Source organism: Clinocottus analis, unplaced genomic scaffold (assembly GCF_023055335.1).
Source record: "Clinocottus analis isolate CAN_PGR_092001 unplaced genomic scaffold, fCliAna1.0.p SCAF_2, whole genome shotgun sequence".
NCBI classification, from domain to species: domain Eukaryota; kingdom Metazoa; phylum Chordata; class Actinopteri; order Perciformes; family Cottidae; genus Clinocottus; species Clinocottus analis.
Window position 1 is genome coordinate 21427016 of NW_027175931.1, and position 24590 is coordinate 21451605.

The 24590-nt window shown below is 40.9% G+C and overlaps 1 protein-coding gene across 1 annotated transcript in view; it reads right to left on the minus strand.

Annotated features, from left to right (window-relative positions):
- LOC137790842 (protocadherin-16-like) overlaps positions 1 to 24590 on the minus strand; it is a 72151-nt gene that overhangs the window by 15445 nt on the left and 32116 nt on the right. The window contains exons 3-6 of the mRNA XM_068585393.1: positions 3430 to 3618; positions 2467 to 2698; positions 2045 to 2281; positions 585 to 1613 (exon numbers count right to left, since the gene is read on the minus strand). Coding sequence (XP_068441494.1) covers positions 585 to 1613; positions 2045 to 2281; positions 2467 to 2698; positions 3430 to 3618 — 1687 coding nt within the window. The remainder of the gene's footprint in view (positions 1 to 584; positions 1614 to 2044; positions 2282 to 2466; positions 2699 to 3429; positions 3619 to 24590) is intronic.

Consider the following 24590-nt stretch of genomic DNA (forward strand, 5'->3'; position numbering starts at 1 on the left):
TGATCTCTCATCTTTTAGAGATGAATAAACATTGAATGAGATTATTTCACAAATAATTTATATTTTCGATGATTCAAAGTCATTCTTGTGGAATCATGACAGCTTGTCCTTCACACTGATGGATGATTTTAGAGCCCAGCGACTTGCTCGGTTGTTTTTTTCTCAATCGACAGAAACTACATTCAATACATAAAAAAAACAACAACTGAGCATTCTGCATTTTTGGGGTAAACTGCCTTTGAATAATCTAGATAGAAGACATCCAATATTTACCAGCAATATCTGCAGCCTTTCTGTTCTTGTGCTGTCCTTAGTCAACAGCAGCTTTTTTCAAATATGGCATATCAGTCAACTATCTTTTTTTTATTTATACCTGCTCTTTTCTATAAGCATCTCGCTCTTAAATATCTCCAAACACATCTTTACACAGAGAGTGTAGTTTTTCTGCATAAATGCACATATTCTTTTAGTTGCCTTGTTAAGTAAAGCTAAACTATCACAATTTTAACACTCTGGTTAAAGAAGCCAGCAGTGACTCCTGCAGGGATTAATTTAACAATTACTACATCATATTTTTAATTAACCTGTGTGGGAGTTAATCTGGAAGTGTCGATCGGGGTGCAGAAAACGGTAGCTGAGGCGTCCGTTGGGGCCACTGTCTCGGTCTGACGCCGTCACGTGACCAAAGCCGGTTCCTGCGGGCAGGTTTTCTCTTACAGCCATGAAGACCCTCTCCTGTGTGAGCCGAGGAGAGTTGTCATTCTCATCAGTCACCGAAATCCGCACCGTGGCACTACCCGTCTTCTTCAACTGTCCATGACCTTGGCTGGCCAGCACTGTTAGGAGATACATGTCCTTGACTTCTCTATCCAGGGAATTCTTCACAAACAGCCAGCCACTGTCTGCAGCAATGCCAAACCCTGCAGCATCTCCATCGGGACGCAGGTGATACGCCAGGGGACTGAAGTAACCTGACCCAGAGGTTTCTCTGTTCAGAGCCCTGACCTGCAGGAAGCGTGTGTTTATCAGAGTCCCTTCCTTTAGCTCCACACGGTAGGTGAGGGTATCAAAGACAGGTCCCTGGTCATTCTCTGCCTGGATATGAACCACAAGCACAAAGGTGGCGCTGAGTTGGGGTACTCCACCATCCTTGGCAATCACCTGGAGGTCATAACGGGGAACACTCTCATAGTTGAGGCTCCCTACCAATCGGATCTCTCCACTGCCGCGATCTATGCTAAAAGTCCTCTGGATTCCACTTGGAGAAGACAGGTCAAAAGTAAGTTGTCCGTTGACTCCGGAGTCTCTGTCCTCAGCTTGGACAACATACACCACTGTGCCCATTTCTGTATGTTCAGGCAGCAGCAGGGACTCAGAGGACGAGGGCAGGAAAACAGGCAGGTTATCGTTGATGTCTGCAATGGTAATGTGGACACGGGTCTGGCCAAATGCAGGGGGGTTGCCACTGCGGGCTTGCACCTCCAATTCAAGAGCTGACTGGGCTTCGTGATCCAGGGACAGACTGGTTCTTAGGGCCCCAGTGTCTGGGTCCACTGTGAAGTAGCCTCCTGGGTCTCCAGAGCTGATGGTGTAGGAGATATCTCTAAAGGTGCCTAGAAAAGGAAAAAAGATGACACAAACCAGAGACTTGTCACCATGGCCCATGAGGCTGTGCTGAAAGCATTAAAGTAACAGTATTCTTCAAAAATGTCATTTTTCAATTTCCATGGCTGTAATAGAGCCTTAAATACTTAAAAAAAATGAATATATAAACACAGTTGTGAAATGTTTTTTTTGATTGATGTTATTTCAGACTAAAGTGTGTATAGTGGCCCAGCGCCTATTTGTAAAAGTGATGTCGGGAGCAGAAAAGAAACTCTTTTAAGCCTGATCCAGTGTGAATTCTAAATGTATTCTGAAGTATTCAATATGGTCTGTGGAAGTCAAATGTGGGTGTTTGTGAATGTGTGAGTGGATGAGTGAGTAAGTCAGCTAGTGAGTGAGTGACAAAGAAGAATAAAGGGCATGTGTTTGTCATCCCCACCTATCTTACTGCTGGCCTGGACGATGCCTATGACTGTCCCCTGCAAGACGTCCTCTGATACAGTAAAGTGGTACTGAGCCTGCTCAAAAACAGGTGGAGCCACCAGCCCTGCCACCACGCTAATGTTGACTCTGGCACTGATGAGGGCAACCAGACCGCCACCATCCTGAGCAGAGATTCCCATGGCAATGACAGAGTTGGCCTTCCCATAGACAGATCGAGACAGGGAGATCACTCCTACAAAATTAAAGCCGTAGATAAGGTTGAGACAAACGTTGCACAACGGTATAAACCACGAGCAATAACGATAATGTTATGGAAATTTCAGAATTAAATTGCAGCACAAAATCATTCAGCTTAAATAATTGAAATAAAACAAAACGAAGTATGCAGGAGGGAACTGTAAAATGACTTGTGCCTACCTGTGTCTTTGTTGAGAGTGAAGTAAGGGGAGGCCCCTCCAGGGACTGTTTTGTATGTAATTCTACCGTTCTCGCCTAAGTCTGGGTCATAGGCAGTCACTCTGACAACAGATGTCCCAGGGGCGCTTTGCGTGCTCAAACTGACAGCATAGCTGACTGGGTAGAAGGCGGGTCTGTTATCATTAATGTCGGCCAGATCTACCTTCACATAGGCTACTGAGCTCAGTCCACCCTGCAGAGGAAACAAAAAGCTCCTTTGTTATATCTTCAGTAGCCATTAAATCATGAACAGTAAAAACACACCTGAAAGCAGGATTTAGGCCAAATTAATGGTGCAAGTAGACCACATTAACAGTGAAATTCAGTAAAAGTAAAAACCAGCAGTAAACCCTGTTAAAATTTAAATGTATAGCAGCGGCCTCTTAAATATAGTCCCTGCAGTTTTGTGCAGGGATACAGAGTGATAGTTTCCCTCGGGACAGAGCAATATGTCATGACCCGTGAAGGGTGAGAGGGCTCGCCGCAACAGAACAATCAGTTTCAAAGGCTTTTCATTTGCAGAAAATACAGTGCAGGCTTTTCATTTCGACCAGGTGGCAAAAACGAGGGAGGCGGCAGTCCAACTTGTTAAAATATTACTGCCTTGACAGTTGAAGCATTTCTCCATCTGATTGCTTTAACATTGCTGCAATAATTTTCTTTCATTTTAAACCTTTTATTTGTTAAGTATTATTTGGCATAAAGTGAACAGGATATACAGTACTCTTTTGATTAAGCCTGCCACGGTGAGCCATTCAAGATTCAGTTTTATTTTCTTGGCTGCTCAAATCATAAGTTTTTCTGCGCTGTTGGCCATGTCTCTGCTCTCCCTTCTGTATGAATAGCATGGCTGCTGTGTTTATAGGATTACTCTGTGGCTCAACCGATTCATATTAAGCATGATTTCAAAATGTGGTGGCTCACCCCATCTACTGCAGTTACAGTAAAGTCGAAGCTGGCTGGGCCTTGATCTCTGTCTAGCGCGGTACTAGTGCAGATCTGGCCTGTCTCCTTGCCAATGGTGAACTGAGATGGAACCACACTGGAAACGCCAGAGCCAAGGGAGTAGGTAATGGAGCCAAAGGAGCCGCCGTCTGCATCTGTCGCAGTCACCTACAGGGAAGAAAACATGCTATTGGTTAAACGTTCCAACATTGTGCATTAAAATGTGAATTTATTAACTTGGACGAGAAACATCCTACTGGATAAACTCAGCAGTTTCCATACTCATTAATAATACTACTCTAAAGCCGCAGCAGATCAAATCTAAATTATATTAGAGGGATATAAGAGTGATGGCGATCCACAAACTGAAATTAGAGCACCATACCAGGTGCCTTTTGAAAGCATCTTTGGACCTGGTCTTTGTTGTTTATCTGAACCTGAGCATGAGCCAAACAGGCCCTTTGGCAGAAAGGGTCTCCAAGGGAATGAAGGAGGGTATTGAGGAGGACGATGACTTCTACAGGCTCTGGGAGAGTTGCCAGCAGGGAAAATTGCCTGCTTCGGGAGTGGCGTCTGTCTGCAAAGGACAGTGACAGGGATGGCAGAGGAACAATGGGATACCACACAGTATGCTTCAGTGCAGCGCATTAGACCCCACTGTAATATCCCACTTGCGGTCTGGTTTTAATAATGCAGCACATCTACAGAGGGCTGCAGCTATAAAAGCAGCTCACAAGCCATTGACCAGGGAGCCGACTCAATTACCACAGGATCTCCCAAGACAGCGCAAGAGCAAATACACCAATCAGATTGGTCCCCTCGGTACCAGCAGTATAATTGTTTGCAAGTGTTGCCGCTGGATTGCAGTTTGCCAGAGATTACAGTCGGCCTAAACTTCACACAAGTTGATTAGAATGTTCCTTCCTTCCATCTTTTATAAATAGATCTTTTTAGGAAAACACTAATTGTAAGAAGAAAAAAAAAAAGCTCAGTTTGTGCTCTCGAGCTCCGCAACACTCAGTATCAGGCAGCCTCCTCTGTGTAAGACAGAGTAGTTATCAGGAACATTGCCAAGAAAAATAAGGCAAGCCATGCTTATCATCAAGAGCCGACTTTTTTTTTAATAAAGATGTCTTAAGTATGAGTGTGAATAGATGAAAATCATTCATTCAAGGCAATGAAGGTTTGGCCGCTCCGTCTCTTTCCTGAGCAGATGGCAGACGGGGGACTCAGCAGAGAGCATGCTCCACACTCTTGACTGTAACTCCTAACAGAGGGTGAGTAGTGTGTAGGAGTGAGGGAGTTGTAAAGCTGGCAAAGACGCAAGCCAAAGAGAAGAATAATAAACCGCATGAGGAAAGGGGAAACCAAGAGAAATACAAGAAAGCCACTCCATCTTTTAACGTGCGAAGGCTGCAGCTTACTGTAATATTTTATCATTTTGCAGTGGGACAAGTTATTTATAACAAGCCCGCAGCTTTATATGCTTGTTTTCTTTCACAGTTTTGTGATGAGTGTCAGCTGGAGAGAAAGTTGAATGAGCGTTCTTGCAATACCTAGGTAAGGAAATATTTCCCCCATTGTGACTGACTCACGTGGCAGACATTGAATGTACGAGCTATTTGAGGAGACTCTGTGTTACTATCCATAAAAAATATTTTTACAAAAGTACACCCACATGCAGTCAAAGAATATCCAGTGTAAAAACCTCACATTTACTGTATATTTATGATACAAAAACTTAAAAAAGGAAGAAAAAAAAAGATGGAAAAAAAAGAAAGGATCATTAAAGTTACTTTTAGTGTTCTGGAAGTCGAAGCTATTTTGAACTCTAAGAATCCATAATGACACACAGTAAAACGTACTGCCGTGTTCAAAGTTAGCTCACAACTACATTACCAGTCAGGGTTCCCAGTAAGTTTAAAAAGTTTAAACTTAAGCAAAATGTAGTGGTGCAGTGTGTGCACCAGAGATACTGAGCAAAGAGACAGGGGATTGAGTGATGCGTAGGCCATGAAATTACTTTGCATGAGGAGGATCCAGTGCTTCAATAATTACACTTCTCCCAGTGCTGCGGCACTGCACAAAGTGGTGAGCAAATTTGAAGCCATATGTGGTTTGAACAATATGTTCCATGAGTTAAGCGTATGGCGTATGGGTAATCTAAGATAATAAACCACAATCACATTTGCATAAATCCTTACCCCTGTAAGTAGAATGCCTGAAGCAATCAGTCTATTGTGAAATCTGTTGAGACTGTGATTTCAATTCCACTCTCATTTCTGAGTTAATAGCAGCCTATCACTGTCATCTTGCTGGAGTGCAGACTTCTCTGTCCAGGAGATTATAATTTGCCAGTCACACATATGAATTGACAAATGAGGCCATATGAAAAGGAGAAAATGAGCAGGACAATTAGCCAAACCCCAAACCATGAAGCCTGAGGGATAAACCAATCTAAATGTGGCCAAATCAAAGATCAAGATAAATCAGTAACAAAGTCGGTATGAATCTCAACAGATGAAACCAGATTCTCACAGAATCTTAGATAAATTCTGAACGTTTCTCAGGATGATACATAATGCTTCAGTTCCGCAGCATTGTAACAGCATAAAGTCATCCAATATTCATTTCAGTTCCTAGACAACACACTTTTCCCCCCATTAAAAAGCTTGTTTAAATTAATTCTTTTCAGAAACAAAGTCATATGTACGCATGAGTACATTATTATTGATTAATGCCTCCGCTACGTCTGCATACTGTACATTTTGAGGAAAAGGAAATAGCTCAAACAAAAAACATTTTTGAAGATGGGCCAGTCATAAGTAGGAATTATCGACCCTGCAGGGGCGGGACAAATACCACTCACTACCTAATGGTATCCATGGTGACATGGATATTAGGGGCCTCACATTTGTTTCGCACTGACTTTTTACACTTTCTACTGCAATCTATAGGTATTATGCAAAGTCTCTATTTCTATTGGATTGAAAGTTCAAAAGCAGGAGTAATCTTAGATCATCAGCAGCAGCCTGCAGTATTCTCCCTACACTGTGTGTGTGAGTGAGGCATGATGGGAGCTGTCTTATCAGCAGGGGAATGGCAACGTTTTGCCAAGTCCTTAGTTAAACAAGCTGGGGGAATCCAAAGATAACTGGGACACTTGTGGTTCTCCCATCAGATTCCAGGAGCCTTCCACAGGAGACTTTCTGACTGACTGACTGTCCAATCAAAGAACAGGATTCACACAAGAGAACATGTTTTGTATGTTTATGTAGAATATGTTCAAATGTAATAATGATCCAGAGGTTTTTAGATGCTCCAAGTGTTCTGGCCCATGTCCTCACTCTGTGGTCTGAGAGAGAGCCAGGCCTGGAAAAGAAGAAGCCCAGGATTTAGGCGCTTTCTATTTTTAGAGTTGCATTTCCCAACAGGCCAATTAGAATGATCATACATGATTGACCACTGTGGCTTTCTAGTTCTTGATCTTATACTTTTGTGGATAAGGCGAAAGCACGTATGTCAGCAAGCTGCTCTGCTTCTATTCATCTCCACTGTGCGAGCATGCAAAACAGTTCTCCCGTGGAAAGAACTGGTGCAAAAACCTGTGAAATGAATGATGTAGAGCCGAAACCATTGAGGCAAACAAGGGGTGAAATGAAGGAGATGTAGGTTTTCAATCATGCTCCCCGTATTTTAGAGTGCCCATTCAAACAAATCTGTCTCACGTAGTCTTCAGTGAGACCAGCCAATCAGGAGTCCTCCTATGCCAATCCAAATAGGCCAGAAATGACGCAGTGCTCATGGAGATGTTTGCCAACTGGGAAATTATCACACACATCAATCAAACTCTGCATGCATGGGGCTTTGAGTATGGTCCAGACGCAGAAGCAAAGACACCAACCTACAAGCACTCATTCTGCACTCTGATTACACACAAAAATCCTCTCTGTTCCACCAGGATATGCATGAAATACTGGATCACATTTCTAAAACCAGTTGGCCATGCAACTGTGATGGGCATAAAGAAGTGATTCAATTGCAGAAATCAGTGTCAATATTGAACCAGAACACGTTTCCATCTCTTCGGGTGTAGAATAAAGAGGACTTTATTTGCCAAGCTGCGGAGACTTATAAAAGTTGAGGAAGCTGAGTACTCCACCTAATCGAGAGATTCTAGTTGGCATCTTTAGTATGAAGGATAGGGTGCCTTAAACTCAAGTAATGCCACAATTTACTGTATGTCAATACAATTTACAGCAATATCAATCCCAATCATTTGCCTATTCTCCAAAAGTGGAAACTATCCAGATATTAATTAAATAATGTTAGAAATGAATAGTGACAGTTTTACAGACCCGAGCGATTAATACTGTAATAGCATGATTCCCACAAGAGCAATCACATGCAGGGTCTGATAGATTGATGGAGTGACATGGAGATCATTAAAAGACAGTAAAGGCAAAGAGGAAAGCGTAGGCTCAAAGAACTCAAAAGAGTGGGTGCGTTGCAGAAATCTGGACCGGGAGTTTCTTTGAGCTTTCACAGCTGGTGTGAAGCCGTGCACACTCCTCTCCCTCCATTGTCCTGGCATCACTTCTGAGGAGAGCAGAGATGAGGAAAGCAAGGCAGAGACTTCCTGAAGCCCTCATTCAAAGTAGCAGGCAGACAGGATAGGGACTTCGTGACATGTCCACCACCACACTAAAGACCGAGACAGAGACCACAGCGGTCCGGTGGAAGTAAGATGCCCACACATTGTTGACAAATCCATCCAAAAATGTAAACATTTGCCCCACAAACAGGATTGTCTGGATCATAAGCAACCATGTGTGAGAGATGGTGACGGTTACTCAGGAGACAAAAAGCTGTAATAGTCACGGCATAGGTTAAGACATATGCAAGGTCTAAAAAATTCAATGAATACTACCAAACTGTGATGTGATGTCTGGCTGCTTTGTACAAGGAGGACAAAATATAGAAATTTCAAAAGAATATCCCAGCTGAAAAAGAATGAAGGTTGTTTGAGAAGCATGCCAGCAGCCTTCTAGTGTTTTTCAGTTTGTCTAGTGTTAAACAATTGAAGTACTGAAGGACTACTGGATGCTATGTGACACTCTTCTGTGCTGTCTAAGGAACAATTGATGTGAGGTGAAGGTGACATGAAAAAGGTCTTTCGGTTCTTTTTTTGTTTGTTTTGTGCTTTACTTTGTATTCCACCAATTTCTGGTGTTAGTACATTTAAGTTTGAAGCCAAAAACAGAGCTTTGACTGTGTAAAAGTGACAGTTTAACAAGTGGCTATATACTACATGTTTAGATGCAATTTAAAGGTGTGTGGCACTTGAGAAATGCCATGATTTCAGTCATGGCATCTGTCTGATAGATTTTGATTTTTTTGCCTACAAATGGAAATATTGGCATGAATTCAACAAAATCAAGCCAACTGTTTCTGAGACATTGCATCATGTGCCGGTGTTTGAAAAAGGCAAAATGTTGACCTGAAGGAAGCACAAAACAAAAGGCCACAGGGGCCATGTGTTGAAAGGTTAGATGGACTGAAACACCAACATGCTTCAACCTCCCTGCTGTTGGCGAAAACATATTTTTGATTGTGAGCAAGTCTTTGTGTGTGGTCTTCCAAACAAATGCTATTCACAAGAAATGTTCAAAAACAGCAATTTGAGCGTGACTCCTTTGAATGAAAATTCTCCATCAGCTCTAAATTACCCTTTGCATGATTTCATCAATTTCTAAGGTAAAAGCCTCAGAAAAGTTTCACTGGCAATTGGAACAGCAACATATATGTTAAAATTACAGACCAAGCAGCTATGTAGAGCTGTATTATTAGCAATTCAAATACCCCAAACCTCCTTAAGTATCCCTACAAGACTTCACATGAACAATCTCTTCCAGATTTGTCAAGCGCTTTTCTCCATCCAGATGGTCATTAAACTACATCTGTTGTATTGGGGTATCCCTGTGAAACACCATATAACTGTCAAGGTCAGTAACCATCTTAATCACACTGATTTCTCTAAAAATATACAGTTCTGTGCCAGTTGCCAAATCATATCGTCCAGACCTGTCCATTCACTCTGGAAATGAGTTCCAAGTGTCCTTACAGGGCTAATGAGTCGACCAGACTAGAACTTTATTACGCATGTGCTGAAGGATAAACATGACAACAGATAATACTTCACATTACATTTTCCAGAATGACATGGTCTTGATATAATTCAGCTAAGTTACTTTTGGCTGAAACGAGCAGTCTGCAACAAGAAAGCAGCATTTTGCCAAGACTTTGGTCCCAGCAGGTCTTCCCGTCCTAGTTATGATGGGATTGTCTAAGTTCAAGACATAAAAGAACCACAGTCTGACAGGAGGAGACAAAAAAGGTATTGATTTCTAAATCAACAAGGGTCCCATGAACTGCAGCGTTTCATGTTTCTCTGTGTAGTTCACTGACATGAATGTGGAGGACTTGTGTAAAAGGAAGGTTAAGGGTTAACCCTTAACCCTTAATGCCATACCCACCAGCAGGTTGGTATGGTGTTCGGTCAACATATCTGGCAGAGGAACAGAGGCGAGGAAATACAGCAGACATGGATATAATCATGCTGCTAGAGTGCAGACACAGGACAGGATAAGGTTTCTGTCCCTTTCCTTTTCTCTCACAAATCACTCACCAGAGCTACTAAACTGCAGGAAAAAGTCAGTCAAAACATTGTGACAGTTTTTGTGTGTGAAGCAGGTAGTAGGTCAGTGTGTTGATTAATTCATTGCGATTACACATACCATTTAAGAATATCAAGCAGAAAGGGAACAATTGTTTACGTTATCAAATGTTGAATTGGCTATTTTAGTAACTGTTCCCATCTTTTAGTATAATTAATGCTTCCGCTTTGGAAACAAATGCATTTCTGTTGAGTAATAAAATCAAGAACAACCTGTTGAGTGGCATAAAGCTTCCAACAGAAGACTGAGAAGTAGTTCAAAACTAGATACCTTATGAAGTTGTTTGGCATTCATTCTCATATATTTCCCTAAATGAACCTCTAGTAAACAAGCAGCATGTCGGGGGGTCTATATCTAGTATCATCTAACAACGTAAATGTAGAGTCTTCAGCATAAAAACACCTCAAGATGTTTCTGAACCTGTCTGGTTCACCACACATGCTCACAATACTTAAAACATATATGCAGGCACTCTTTGTAGTTTGCAATTTAAGAGTTGTGACAAAGTTCAGTTGTTGGAAGTAAGGTGGCCTGACTTTTTTTTTAAAACTTTCATTAGACTTTCTTCTAAAAATGAAGCATCTGTCATTAATCTAAACCTTGCATCTGGAGGTGGTTAGGCATCAAACCATTTAAGGAGAAAAAGGTTCCAGAAAAGATATTGTGCAGCTAAAGAAAAAGGTAGCGCCAAGGACAACGGACTGCAATAGTGACAACAAAAAGCCCCACTAAATGCAATAGGTAGTAGAAACATGTACACTCTATACAAGTATTCAGTCTTCATGCAAGTTTGTGGTCATCAAGAAGGAATGTAACTTTACCTTGAAAATAACTTCAAGGTGTTTTTAAAAGCCCTCGTGTGTGTATACTAACCCAGTCAATATTTGATATAAGCCATGATCCTAACTGAACTTGGGTCCTTTGATTTGTAGCCCTTATTGAAAATGTCCTGTAGCAGAACATGCAGACATGTTGCTGACCTCTGTGTAGGCTCACAGCTCGGGAGGACTTTGCCATCATGTGTAGCATTCGCCACCGCTTAAAAACTCACTCACAATATCAGGGATAATTCTCAATGGAAGTTTAGCTTTAGTTGGAAAAATAAATATGACAAAAACTCCACTGAAGCATATACTGGTGCGTTAACCCTCGGCCGCCTGAAATGACAGAGGCAGCTCAAGAACCCATCTGAGAGGCTCCTGCTTAAAACATTAGCCTGTTTATTTTCAAATGGGAGAAACATAGCTGCCATTATTTTTTCATGCATGCTGACCACTAATTATCCAATGGAAAGAAAATAAAGAGAACATTGCTAGTTTGAGGATGAATAACACTTTTGAATGACAATCTGATAACAAAATGTGGAGGTTAGAGGATTTAAAACAAACAAGTGGTTAGCAGGAGCTTGCCTTTAACCCAGATTTTTTTATTCCAATGGGTGTAAAATTGTTTGCTGCCTCGCAGATGTGGAACTCCAAATAAAAAATTAAAAAAGCACACCCAGACCTTTTTTTCAAGAGGCACAGCACTGATAAAATGCTCATTAATACCACAATAATGTATGCAAATGCACTAATCTGAAGTATAAAGTCAGATTGCAGATACACGATATTTGATTCTCACTTGGTTCTCACACCTCTGAGGTGACTTCCGGTAAGCCAGAACAGCACAAAGCCACCAGTACAGCCAGTTAAAAGCTTCTGAGACCTGCCCAACATTGAGTGTGGGGGGGTGAACTGATGCTGGAAGCTTGCTGAGGAGGATCACTCTCACGAGACATCTAGCAGGGGAGGTGACCTCGTACCATGAAGCCCAGCCTGTCAGGCTCTAGCTTGGCTCTGTTTCAGCACGTTGTCCTTTTTACAGACATCCAATAGCTGCACTCAGCTCTGATCTGCTGAGGCAGGCCAGGCGGTGGATCCCAGGGTCTGGCGAGGTGGGAGGAGAGCTAATATGAACCATGCACAGTGTGTGGGGGTGCAGGAGCACTGATGTGGGATAGGCTAATGCTACAGCTGCCTGCAGTGGGTGGTAGAATGCCCACTGAGCATGGCATGCACAAACACAGCGCAGATGCGGTATCAGAGCCAGATTGGACCCTGATTCTCAGAGATCCACGAGCCTGTTTGATGAGGCGTAGGGAGAGACTCAACGCTAGAGTTTGTCCTCTCTTCTCGGTGTGAGCCAAGTCTACGGTGAAGGCTGATACATTCCTGTGATCAAGCTGTCTTTCAGTAAATTCGTGATCACAGTTGGCTACAAAGAACCCTGCATTCATCAATACGGCACTCGTGGAGACATATCTGCCTGAACCCTCTAGGAAACAGAAAACTATTCATTTTGACATGGTTCTATATCCTCCAATAGAAACATTTCAAAGCAAGTACCATGCAACCACGAGCTAATTTTATCTTTTGGTGGTAAACTCAGGGGAGCGATATAACCGCTGATAATGAATAACACACTGAAGACATCACATTTAAATTGTCTTGTGTGCGCTGAGTTTGGCTAATAACGGTACAGATCTTTCTCTTCTGCTTTGATGTTATTTAAATGAGGATTTTAATTTGCATGAAGAATTCTCCTGCACATACAGAATCACATACAGATGCTAATCTTGCAACACATATGGACATTGATACCAACATGTAGACACAAATACACACGTGGTATTCACTTTGTGTGCATTTACTGTAAAGTATTGACCCTGAAGCACAGCTGAGCTCAGCCGGTAGAGTAAGCTTGGGATGGATTGGTTCAGTTTCTCAACGCAGCAGAGGGAGCCAGATCTGTGGCGTGGCAGGGAATCAAGCCTGCAGCTCTTATTAAACTGTACCGAACCAGTAGGGCCATCATGAACCACTTTCATCTTTCAGGGGACAGGAAATGGAGAAAAAAAACAAAAAACGTTGCACAATAGGCAGCTTTCAAAATGTTTGAAGGACATGTTTACTGACGATTGTATTGCCATTGCAATTTAGTTCCAACTTGCTGGAAAACAGTAATTAAAAAAGCTAGTTTGGAAAGTATTTTGCCACGGTGTGTACTCGCTTATGTTGGAGTGTCTAGACCTGTCCAGTCTCCTGGGAGGACAACACAAACACACTTTCAACAGGAGGATGTTCTCCATGAGATAGCCAAGCATGAAGATTTTTTTTCCCGAACAATTAAGGTTTCTAAATGACTTTTTTTTGCGTGTGCTTAAAATACATAGTTTGGCATAATTGCATTTTAGATTCATGTCTGACGTGTGTTCAGTGATACACCGAGGTTGGTTCTTGAAAAAGCTTGACAGAGCCACTTACTTCAGTGTGTAAACTTAAATAAATCAATAGGTCATCAGTTCATTACTTAAATGTTTTCTAAATGCGTTAGGAAGGGGTTCCACGATGTGACATTGGACATCATTACTCAGACTTCTCGCCCCAGGCAGTGGGTGCTCCCCATAATGATGAAGTTGACAGACTCCTGCCGTAATTAATCAATCAATTAATGTTTACTTAGTGAAGAAATCAGTCAGCCATTTTCATTGGTGACCAAAGGTTTCACTGTATTCCTACTATTGAAGGGTTGATCTTCATTCTCCTGTGAAATAAAGAAGGCGATGCATTTACACATGTAAAGGGATATTGGCAGTAAATGTTCAGCTGCTTTATTAAAAGACTTGACGTCCCAAACCAGCTTATTAATATTTTCAGTTGACTGCCCTTAAGTCCAACGCCATTAAAAGAGTATCATGTTACTCACACCGAGCATATTTTCAGGTTGAGTTTTCTGACATAGTCATGGAAACTAATTTAATCAGCCATGTAAATGTTCAAGCATATTACTGAAAGCCTCCTGATTAGAAAGAGGTGATTACAACTGCAACAGCTTTACAGCACTACTACTCGTGTAGGAAAGAAATCCATCCAGAGAGAAGAGAACTGAAAAGGCTCACCCTCTAGTGTTGCTCTCGAGGAGAGGAAAAGGGGGGAATCAGGGCATCGGGGTCATAAAGGCCAACTGGAACCGTACACATAAACAGTCCCCATCAACTGATAAACACTGCAAACAAATGAAGACTTCCCAGGCGGGATTATGGCGTGCGCAAGGTTTCTCCACTGACGTCTGTTTAACTGTAAGCCCGGTCCTGAGGGAAGTCATCCCTGGTTCAGACGTGGGCTGGACACGTAACACGCTCTGGCAATGGCTGAGTGTCTGTTTGGATCGCTTTCTTTTGTTTCAACGAGTCGCATAATTGTGAATCAACACAGATATATCTGGAGAATCAAGCATGGATAGACAAATGAGTAGACACACACACACACACACACACACACACACACACACACACACACACACACGCAATATGCACTGTAACTGTCCAAACAGTCCCCTGCCAACCACAAACAGCTGTTCTTTACATAAAACTCTGGCTTCGTCACATGGAGATGGATAGAGATACTGGTGCTCTGTCATCGTTACACCTTTCATCTTGTTTTCAAACTGGAAAAACACAATGTGATAATGAGATTTTACATGTTTCCACATGTAAAACTACGTCACCACCTAAACTGGAGCATTTTCTGTTATGGTAGTACGGTACTATGTGATATTTTTATGTTTACCATCTCAGATGTTCAATCTGATTCATGAGCATTTTTTTTCACACAAATTCTTTTGAAAGCAAAGCAATACATATGTTTCATTTCCTCGCATGGATATTTATTTAGTTTCCAGCAAAATATTTAGGTGATAGAATAATTATATTTTATCTTGTATACATGTCCAGTCCCCTCCTTCATGTGATTCATTTCAAACAATCCCTTCTGAGTATACATAAGGTAGTCAGTGAGCACTTTGGTTGTTTCTCAGAGGAAAAGGGACTTCCACAGTAAACATGTCCTCCGATAGATTACACTCACGCAAGCTCCTAAAAGGAACACACACAAGTCTGAATCAAACACATTTCATCTATTTAAAAGAAAAAAACCTGTTTGGCGTTTACAAAAACTGAGCTTTGGACAGGACTTTCCCCCCAATGATCCCAATGTTATACTCATACACACCTCAAATTTACCTCACACACTATGCAAGAGCACTTATCCACAAGCCTGTGTCCGTTCAGTGATTACATTTCCTGCTTTTTGCTGAGCAATGAGACTGACATAGGACGGGGTTGTTAACATCAAGTGTCTGGACATTTGCTTCAGTATTAATTGCTTGTCCAGCTGTGCAGGAGAATGCCCTCTGTGTGCATTTGGTGGAAAGAGGCTCAGTGATGAAATTCCACAAGCTTTCCGCTCCATTAGTGATAACAAATCAGAGGTTCAGACCTATATTGGTATTTTGCCGTTCACCATTAGTGGTATCAAACATCTTTTTTGAAAGAAAAAACTGATTGTGTCCCATCAAGATTCACCAAATATATTTCCCATAAAGCAGAAAGGAATAGTGGTTTTGATTGGAGCAGCAGATAGCCAATGTGAAGGCATGCAGAGGCCACACCCAACAGATTTGTTTTGTATATTCAATAAAGGTTTTATTTGTTTTTTACAAAAAAATAAGGAAAGGGTTTCCTTCCAAAATTAGACTCTCAAGAGGCATTATAAAAATGGATGCTACTAAAACATTATTCCTTTATTGACAAAAAAGCACATGAACAATGGATCTCTCCTTTCTCATTCTTGAAAACATTGCATTCTTTGTTCTACTCGAGACCTTAATCAACTCAGTGTGACCTGCCATGAGATGAACATGAAGCCTTGGGTGTTTTCTTACCCTCTACACAATGCATTCTGGGATATGCTACAGGCTCTGTGACATCGAAGTAGACATACGTATATATTAATGACAATGATGAAATCACCTCTCTAAACCACCTGCGGTTAAAATGTTCTAAATAATTGTATTGGGCCTATACATTAATACTAATTTCTCCCATGGTTTTGTCTGTTTTTTTTCCCATTCCATTCTTGTATTAATACATATGTGATTAAAGCTAAAATTACATCTTGTCTTAGTTTAGGAATTTGCTAAACTAGTGGGCAATCTGTTAGCTCCATGCTGTTCTTTACACTAACATGTGCTTGCCATTTACACAAAAAAAGGATACGAGGCATTTCCAATCTAATCCGTTCAAGCAAGTCCTGGCTAACGTGAGGTCATAGGTCACAGGTCAGCCAAACGTCTAGCTGCCCTTTGTGACCTTTGGCCTGAAAACCTATTCTATCTTTCATCTAGTGGCCTGCCAGCCGCCACTTGTGTCAGGGAGCCACATGAGGTTATTCTGCCTTCATCAACAGCCATGATGTCAAGGCAGACAAGTGAATTATGTCACAGAAAAAAAGGAAGGGTAATTTAAATCACAGAGACATTGGCACCTAACTTCTCCCTTGAGTCTTTTGTGTTGTTCCATGATCCAAGTAAATGTTGCTCTGACTTTGTAATTAAAGACTGCTCTGATGTCCTTAAGTATGATATTACAGGGCATCTTAGACCAGTACATTATCTTCAAATAAACCGCGAGATGTAACCCATTTATTAAACAAGCGAGTGAATCCAAAAGACTACATTTCAACTAATGCTTTTATACGCAGGTCTACCATTCGGTAGCATTTACCCTCTGTCATTTAGATGGTGGAGGTAATGCTTCATTGGCTATGCTAACACCCCATGTCCAGCCTTCCTCTATGTTTCATTTCCTCTAAATTTGTGGCTACTTGTTCTTTGAGTGACGAAATTGCTGAAACGATCCGAACGAACTGAAATGAGCTAAACTGACCTCAGAACCACAGCAGAAAAACACCATCATTGTGATTGAATGCAGACATCATACACAGGGAAAGGGTCATCATCTAGCATCTCCCTATCTGCAGAGACATTCAACAAGTCCAATGCCAAGAAGTTAGTTTGTTTACGGTTGGACAGTGATTCAACAAAACATGATGTCATGGTTCTGTGGGGAATCTCAAATCCTTTTATTGTGTGCCAGCACAGCTTCACCGTCATCAGTTTCGTGTCAGTACATACTCTGCAGAATCAACCATCATCTGATGTACGTCTTGAAAGATGTATGTTGCTGATGTCAGTATGTCTCTCTTCTCTCATTTGGTCCAGAGGAACTTCTCCAACTCCAATAATGCTGATACGACTCAAATTCTTCAGTTGGTCTTTTTGAACGAAGGAGTAACAACTGCTCCTCTGTGACTGAATCCATGACATTGTACATGCAAATTAATTGCAAAAATTGTTGCAAAGCCATCAAAGTAGAGCTATCAAAATTAAAAGCTCAACAATTATTTTTTGGTATAGTATAGGATAGTATAGTATAGTATGGCATGGCATGGTATAGTATGGTATAGTATGTGACACTGTAGAGGTCATTAGCAACATGTCCTCTCCATCCTCACGCATATCTTTCATAATACTGAGCAGAAGAACATTAAAAGTGTCTTTCTTTTGAATACATATTGTATTAATAAATGATTCACAAACTCAAAAAGTATATTTCACGCTTCATTGACATGTGTGTAGAATAACCCAATTACATGAGGCTAAGCCTGTTATAACCAACTGGCAGTGGTCCTGTGTGTGGTTGAGAAACTCATTACTCTGCATTAGTTCTTCTGTCCTGCAAATGCTATTGTTCAGTTAAACTAATTATTCATAGTCATGCATATTAGTCTTCAAACCATGCCCATAATAGTAACAAATTAGCCAACCAGAGCAGTGTTAAGAAGACATTACGCATGAATTGAATGGGTTAATGTATAATATCCTGCTGGTAGACCCTGGGCACTAACCTCTGTAACTCCCTGTTGAGCACTTTGACTCAAGACCCCTGTGACAATGGCAAGAATAAATCAAAGTTTGATTCCTGAAGAAAGATTTATTGTAATGAGTGGAATGTGTCACTGGATGTAAGGACAGCCTGACCTAACAGACACGACAACAGTCAAAGGTCACCGTTTGTCTTCCTTCTCTATCAGACCTTTATAAAAAAGGAGGACGGCAAGGTTGTTATGGTGCAGTCCACGAAGCACAAAAAAGGAGGCTTAAGATCAGTGGTGAGCTACAGGAGGCCGTTTTCTAACTGCAGCAACTTTTACCAACAGACAGTAAATGTTTACTTTAATAGCCAGAAATCATATATAGATATTTGATCTTTTTTTTACCAACATAGCTGCACTGTGTTTCTCTATGTGGAAGGACACCAAATTAGGAGGAAGAAAAGTCTTTCTTTGGATGTCACTAGCTTGCTGTTTTAATGAGGCAGTTTGATATTTTGCTCATATTTAAAATGTTACTTCTCATGGGTAGCAGACAGTCCATAGACAAACCAGACTCGATCTGTGCAAATGTGGGGTTGTGAGTAAAGGGGATGTGACTTGTCTCCAGCAGCCTCTTTGATAAGTTGTATTTTCACAGCTTGAAAAGATTTTCCGCTGCAGTCATTCTTGCCCTTTTCGTTCTTCGTGTCTACTGTAGCACACCAAGGGACTAACTATGATCAAATGTGTTTCTCCTTACAGGTATGTGCTCTTGCTTTTAAACCGACTGCAGATTAGTCCTCATATGTTCTTCATATTAAGGGCAGAAATTTGTACAGTTTCTCTCGGCACCTGTTACATGAAAAATGGCCAGAGCATGTAAAAGGCTGCCTTGTACTTCTGATGAGCCTATTCTTGATATAAAACTGTCAGTATATATGAGCCATGATGTTGGTGTAGAAGCTGCGGCGTATCCTCATTTGGAGATAACAGCGGTTGTAGTGATATTTCAAGGGAGGTCACGAAAGCAGTAGAGCAGATAGACAGGGAGGACACAGACCTTGACCAGATCCAAGAGAGTAGGCTGTTTAATGACCAATAATGGCGGCTACGTGGCTATTCAAGTCGTGTAGGGAGGATAAGCTGTCCAAATAACACATGCACCCGTGTCTTACGTTTCTGGTGCCTTTCTGAAATGGGAGACGAGCCAAGACGAACACAGTGAGGTTGCCCTGGGGTCGGCAGTTTATTGGATAGTTGACGAGCTGGTCCGAGTGGCAGAGCAACTCTAAGCCAGCCAGACAAAGAGAGCAGTGCTGCAAGATTAGCTAAATAAACAACCCAATGAAAATAAACAGCAGACAGAGATTTTGCTTGGGATGAAAAAAAAAGAAGAGAGATGTTTTTCCATTTGTGACACGAAAGAAGAGGGTCATTAAACACGTTTGCCAGACTTAGCATTATTGTCACATGTCTCTGTTTGCAGCACTGAGTGATGCATTTCAAATTGAAACTGATCTTGATGAGCAGATGTAGTTTTGAGGAAAAGATACAAATGGCCAACTGTGCAGGAGAATTAGATGTAGCTCATGGCACCCCCATGGTGCTGATTAACCGTGCTTTATAAAACCATTGTCTTCATTTAAACACTACAGTTAATCCCTGAGATCGATCACATACCATAAAGTATTGTTTGAGATAGTAATGCTTTGGTGTTGGTGCCATCCATTGTTGTCCATCCTAGTTTTGGAAAATCATTAAATTTGAGATGTGGCATGGAAAAGCTATACGGTTCTCTCAAACTGTGGACCTCAAGACTGACATAAGCATCTTGCTCACATGACAGAGTAAGAAAATGATGGTATAAACTCTATTATGGTTTGAAAACTGCTGATGTCTACTCTTTATTGAAAGCATAGGAATGGAAAATAAAGCCACATTAAAGAACATCAACAACACTCAAGATAATGCATAACCATTATGTGACCGCATGCTCATAGTCTCAGTCTAAGGTTCCCTTCTGAAAGTTGAAGTTAATCTATCTGTTGATGTCCTCTGTTGTATTGATTTGGGTCTAAAAACTCAGACTGCAAACTTGATCAAACTTGATAAGAGGGACTTTCATTGTAAAGTACTTCCCTTCTATCTTAAGAAAACATGCAACAGTAACTTACATCTGCCAGTCATCCTTGTCTGTGAATGTAAAGGGTGCATTGTACGATGAGAGCAGGAGCAAATTTAGTACCTCTTCACAAAGAAAGGAAACGGGGGAAACTGTAGGGAAAAAGTGGGGGAAAGTAAAGCCAAAGACTGAGAAAAAAACACTCTAATCCTCCAACCCCCTGTTCCCAGTTTCCTCTGAGGCTGGGGCCTTCCAGGGCTCATTCAGCAGCAACTATACAATGTTTTCCTTCCCTTTAATAGATTACATCAGCACACTAGCGTCTATTCCCTTCAAACAGTTGCAGGATCTAACAAAAGTGTCTTTAACTGCGGCTGCTGTGAGGGGCCCTGGTTTTCATAGATCAGCATGATGGCAGAGACACAGGGGCGAACACACAGGTCATTGCAAAGAGCTACTAAAAGAGGCATTATCCATATGCATGTAATGCAGATGCATTGGAGATTCTCAACTGTGAAACGCTGAATCCACTAATCCAGCAGGACCACATACAAGGCTTGCTAACATTTCAATAAACGCCTGAATGTGGGGTAATGAGGGATTAGACGTGGCTTTCATAAAGAAACCCAAGGCTATGTGGGATGTTTTAGTCTTAATAGCAGAAAAGAAAAATGGTACAAAGAAAACATATTGTAATCCAAAAAGCCAATGGGAAATGGGGACTGTGGATTATTGGCAAGTCATGGGATCTCTCGAACTTTGTATAACTTAAGCTCATTTGATGGGTTAAAGATTCAGATGTCACATGATAGATTCTTTGGGGGAGAAACTGGCTCGGTGTGTAACGAAACGATAAGCAGATCAACCACTTCTCAAAGGGATTACACCTAATTTCAGGGGGCGAAGGCTCGAAACTGAGAATACTGGGTGCATGGCCAAAATTGGACGAGATGATCTTATATCGTACATTAAGTGAGAAAAATAACTTCTGAAACTCTCTAAGACACATCAGTGGCATAATATGCAAATGCACCAGCCTTTGAAACAAAGGGACTAAATACAAGTCTAAAAGGACCTTTCTGCCCGGCATGATAAAATACACAGATTTTCCTCAAGATAAAAATCTGCAGTAATGAAATGTTTCCATTCCAGTGGCTTTTCATTTCTAATGCTGATTTTGAAGTGTGAAAGCGCAAAAGATGACCCAAAAATATCAACTCTGAGCAAAAGTTTCATTCAGTGATTCATAATTAATGAGGGACGACGTCAACATCAGTTTGCACCACGCGCACAGAATGGGTCACCATGCCAACAAGCTGTTTGAGTGCTTGTAGATGACGATTACGGCCTTTTCTTAAGCAGGTTTGTGGGGAAACGGTTGTGTCTTTGCCAAACACTCACTTTGGAGATCAAAGTGTCAGTTTTAGAGCTTTTTCACTTTGTGTTCTGCACGCTGTGTGGCCTTTGCTCAGAGGTTTAGGGACAATACGGTTGGTTAGAAAACACCCTTTGCACATTTAAAGTCCTCCGCCTTTTTATTAGGAATTGACTTAAGACCTTTTGGCTGACCAGAGACCGGCTTTCATGTAAGCTTTTCTTTGTTTGATATTATACTACAGTTTGAGGTGAGGTGGGGGGAGTTTTCTATTTTTTCTTCTTTTTATAATAAGGAAGGCAGGATTATATGTAGACATTCCCGAAAATATATAACGACAGAATTAATACCATTTCTCCATTCACGCACCTGATTAGTAATTAATTAAAATAAACAAAGAACAGATTCCGCCAAGCTAATAAACCTAGTTCTAAACAATGTTTGATCATCTTTATTCTCTTCATCATTCACGATCTCTTAGATCACTGTCACTCCAGAGACAATGACTTGGCGGGTGGAGGGGCGGCTATAAACTTTCCCAGACCCGACCTCAGTCGAGTATGTGTTTATGAGGTGCTTTTGAAATGTGATGATGTCACGCACCGGCTGTGAAAACAAGTTCGGCAGCCGTCCCATTGGTCCTAATGAGAATATTAGCAATGAACACGGAGCAGGGAGGAAAAGTGCTGAAAGAGTACAGGGAGTGTGTGGCTTGTTATCACTCCCGCCTCTATAGATGTAATATTACAGATGGGTGGTACCAGACATATTTCGAAGAAGATACTGTACCATTTAATAATGATTCCAAATCAGGTTGGCAGAGAGATGTAATGCAATGCATATTGTATTGTCCCTAAAAGAGGAAACTGTTATATATGTCTTTATCAATATTATTGTTGCATATGCTTCATGTTATCAGGTTATTTTTCTTTTTAAAAAAACACACTGAGTTTCTTGGTAATGAAATGTGTATGAATAAAGTTGCACTGCCTCATCTATTTTATTTCACTCCTGGTGATGTTCAAACAGGTGGAAAAGCTGACCCGAGATCCGACTTTGAAATTGACTTCACCACGGAGTGTCTTTTATATCTTATAAACAGTACACTATGGTTTATGCTGAATTTTTATCAGACACACAGTAGGTGCATGTATTTATTTAAGGGTCTTGTAAATTTGACAGCCTCGAGAGGATCATGTCGGTAGTCACAGATGGATAGAGTTTACGTTCAACAGCAATATTTAGGTTTGCTCTATTTATAATTCAGTGAGTAAGGAGCATTAGCTGTGACAATTGTTTATCTCTGAGTGACTTTGACACATCAATGAGAAGAAATGGTTTCACATCGTCTTTAATCTGGTAAATTCATAGCATGTAGTCATTAAATTCAGTTTCACATCTCTTTAATCAGATGTGATTATTTTTATGAAAGGAAGCCGGAGGTTAAGATAATAATTGCAGAACATAGCAGTGATTTAATCACGTCCAATTCTTAAATGTATTGCACACACCTGGACTTGGTGCTGGCTTTCTGATTTTATTTTTTTCTTATTTTTCTTACCCACAGTTAATTATCTGAAAATTGACATTCACACTTATTCCGGCGGAGATGTACCTCCTCAAACTCAAAGTGTGAATGGACAGTAGAACTGAGTGTGTGAACACATGTGCCATTAAAAACACGACAAAAAGTACAGCTGTCTCTCAATGTCATTCTCTCTTTCTACACTCTTTGTGTTTCCCTGGAGTTTAATTAACTGTTCAAATGTATTCATCGGATCAAAACATTTTCTACAAGACACAGATTCTAACTCATTATTTTCCCACCTGGGTAAGGGCTGTTTTTAAAGCAGACACTTCTGCATCAACGTATCTCTGTGATCCATTACCTGCTACAGCTGTTAAGACACTAGCATTAGCTAGCTAAAGGTAGCTATAGCTGTCAAGTACATAACCTAAAGCTTTGACGCTACATCCTTTCAGATTCTGGACTCTTTTTTTTTCTAATACTGTATGTTTTCCGGTGGGACCTTAGACATGATAAATGCTTTTCCCCTTGCTGATATTTTTATGATGTACATTCTAAACAGCAAGTCATTGCTGGTGCTGTACGTGCCGTTCCGACCCCAAGTGTGGTGCGAGTTAAAAATGGCCGCCAGAAGGAATAAAGCATATTCACTACTCCCATCTTGATGTTGTTGGACACAGAATGTAAAATTCCTGTAGTAAAAATTGTATTTTCACACCTTGTCCAGAAAAATAAATCCAAATAAAAAAAGGGTCAAGGCTGAGCAGTGATGGGTCATTGTCTGATCTCACAGAATCCAGTGAAAAGTTGAACAAAGCAGTCTGGCATATATGGTAAAAAAAAAAATTAAAAAAAGAAGAAGAAGAAAAAAAGCCACCACAGATTATGAGACTCATGGACTTCAACTTCTACAACCCCAAATAAAAGCATTCCTCTTCAGAATGATACACATATACGGTCACAGGATAATTTCCAGTTATACCATTTCATGATGATCAATATAAAAATAGACTGCTGTGTTCTGGTGATCTTGTTAAAAACCACCAGGCATGACCCTGGAGCCACACATTTTGTGACCATATGTTCTCATAAGAGTTTCCCCCACAGCAGACCCCTTCATTCTCTGGGATTAGGATCTTTCCTCACACAAGCCTACTGGAGGGAGACCAAAGAGTTCCACGCCAATCTAATCAAAGGGGAAATTAAAAACTATTCTTGTTTTTATGCCGACTTATTTGAAAGTCCAACGAGGAGGACATAACAATGGAAGCAAGATGTTGTTTTTGCTCCATGTTGTTAGAATTTTTCACTCCCTTAGTATCTACTTGTATAAAGGTAAAAGCCCTTTCTGTGTGTTTATTCCCCAGCACTGCATGCATGCTTAACACTGAGCCTCAAATGTATAATTCACCTTCAGTTCACTTGTATGGGCAACCTGCCAAGGAACTCTGGTCGCTGTACTAGAAGGCGAGTGGATCATTTGTCTTTTGGTTGTTGTTCATCTCACTTATCAGAAAAGTCCAACTCAACACTAGTCCAGAACGAAGACTGTCAAAACCACACAAATTAGCTGAAATTAATTCAAGAGGTGATCTAATTAATATATCACTTTTTCTTTTTTTTC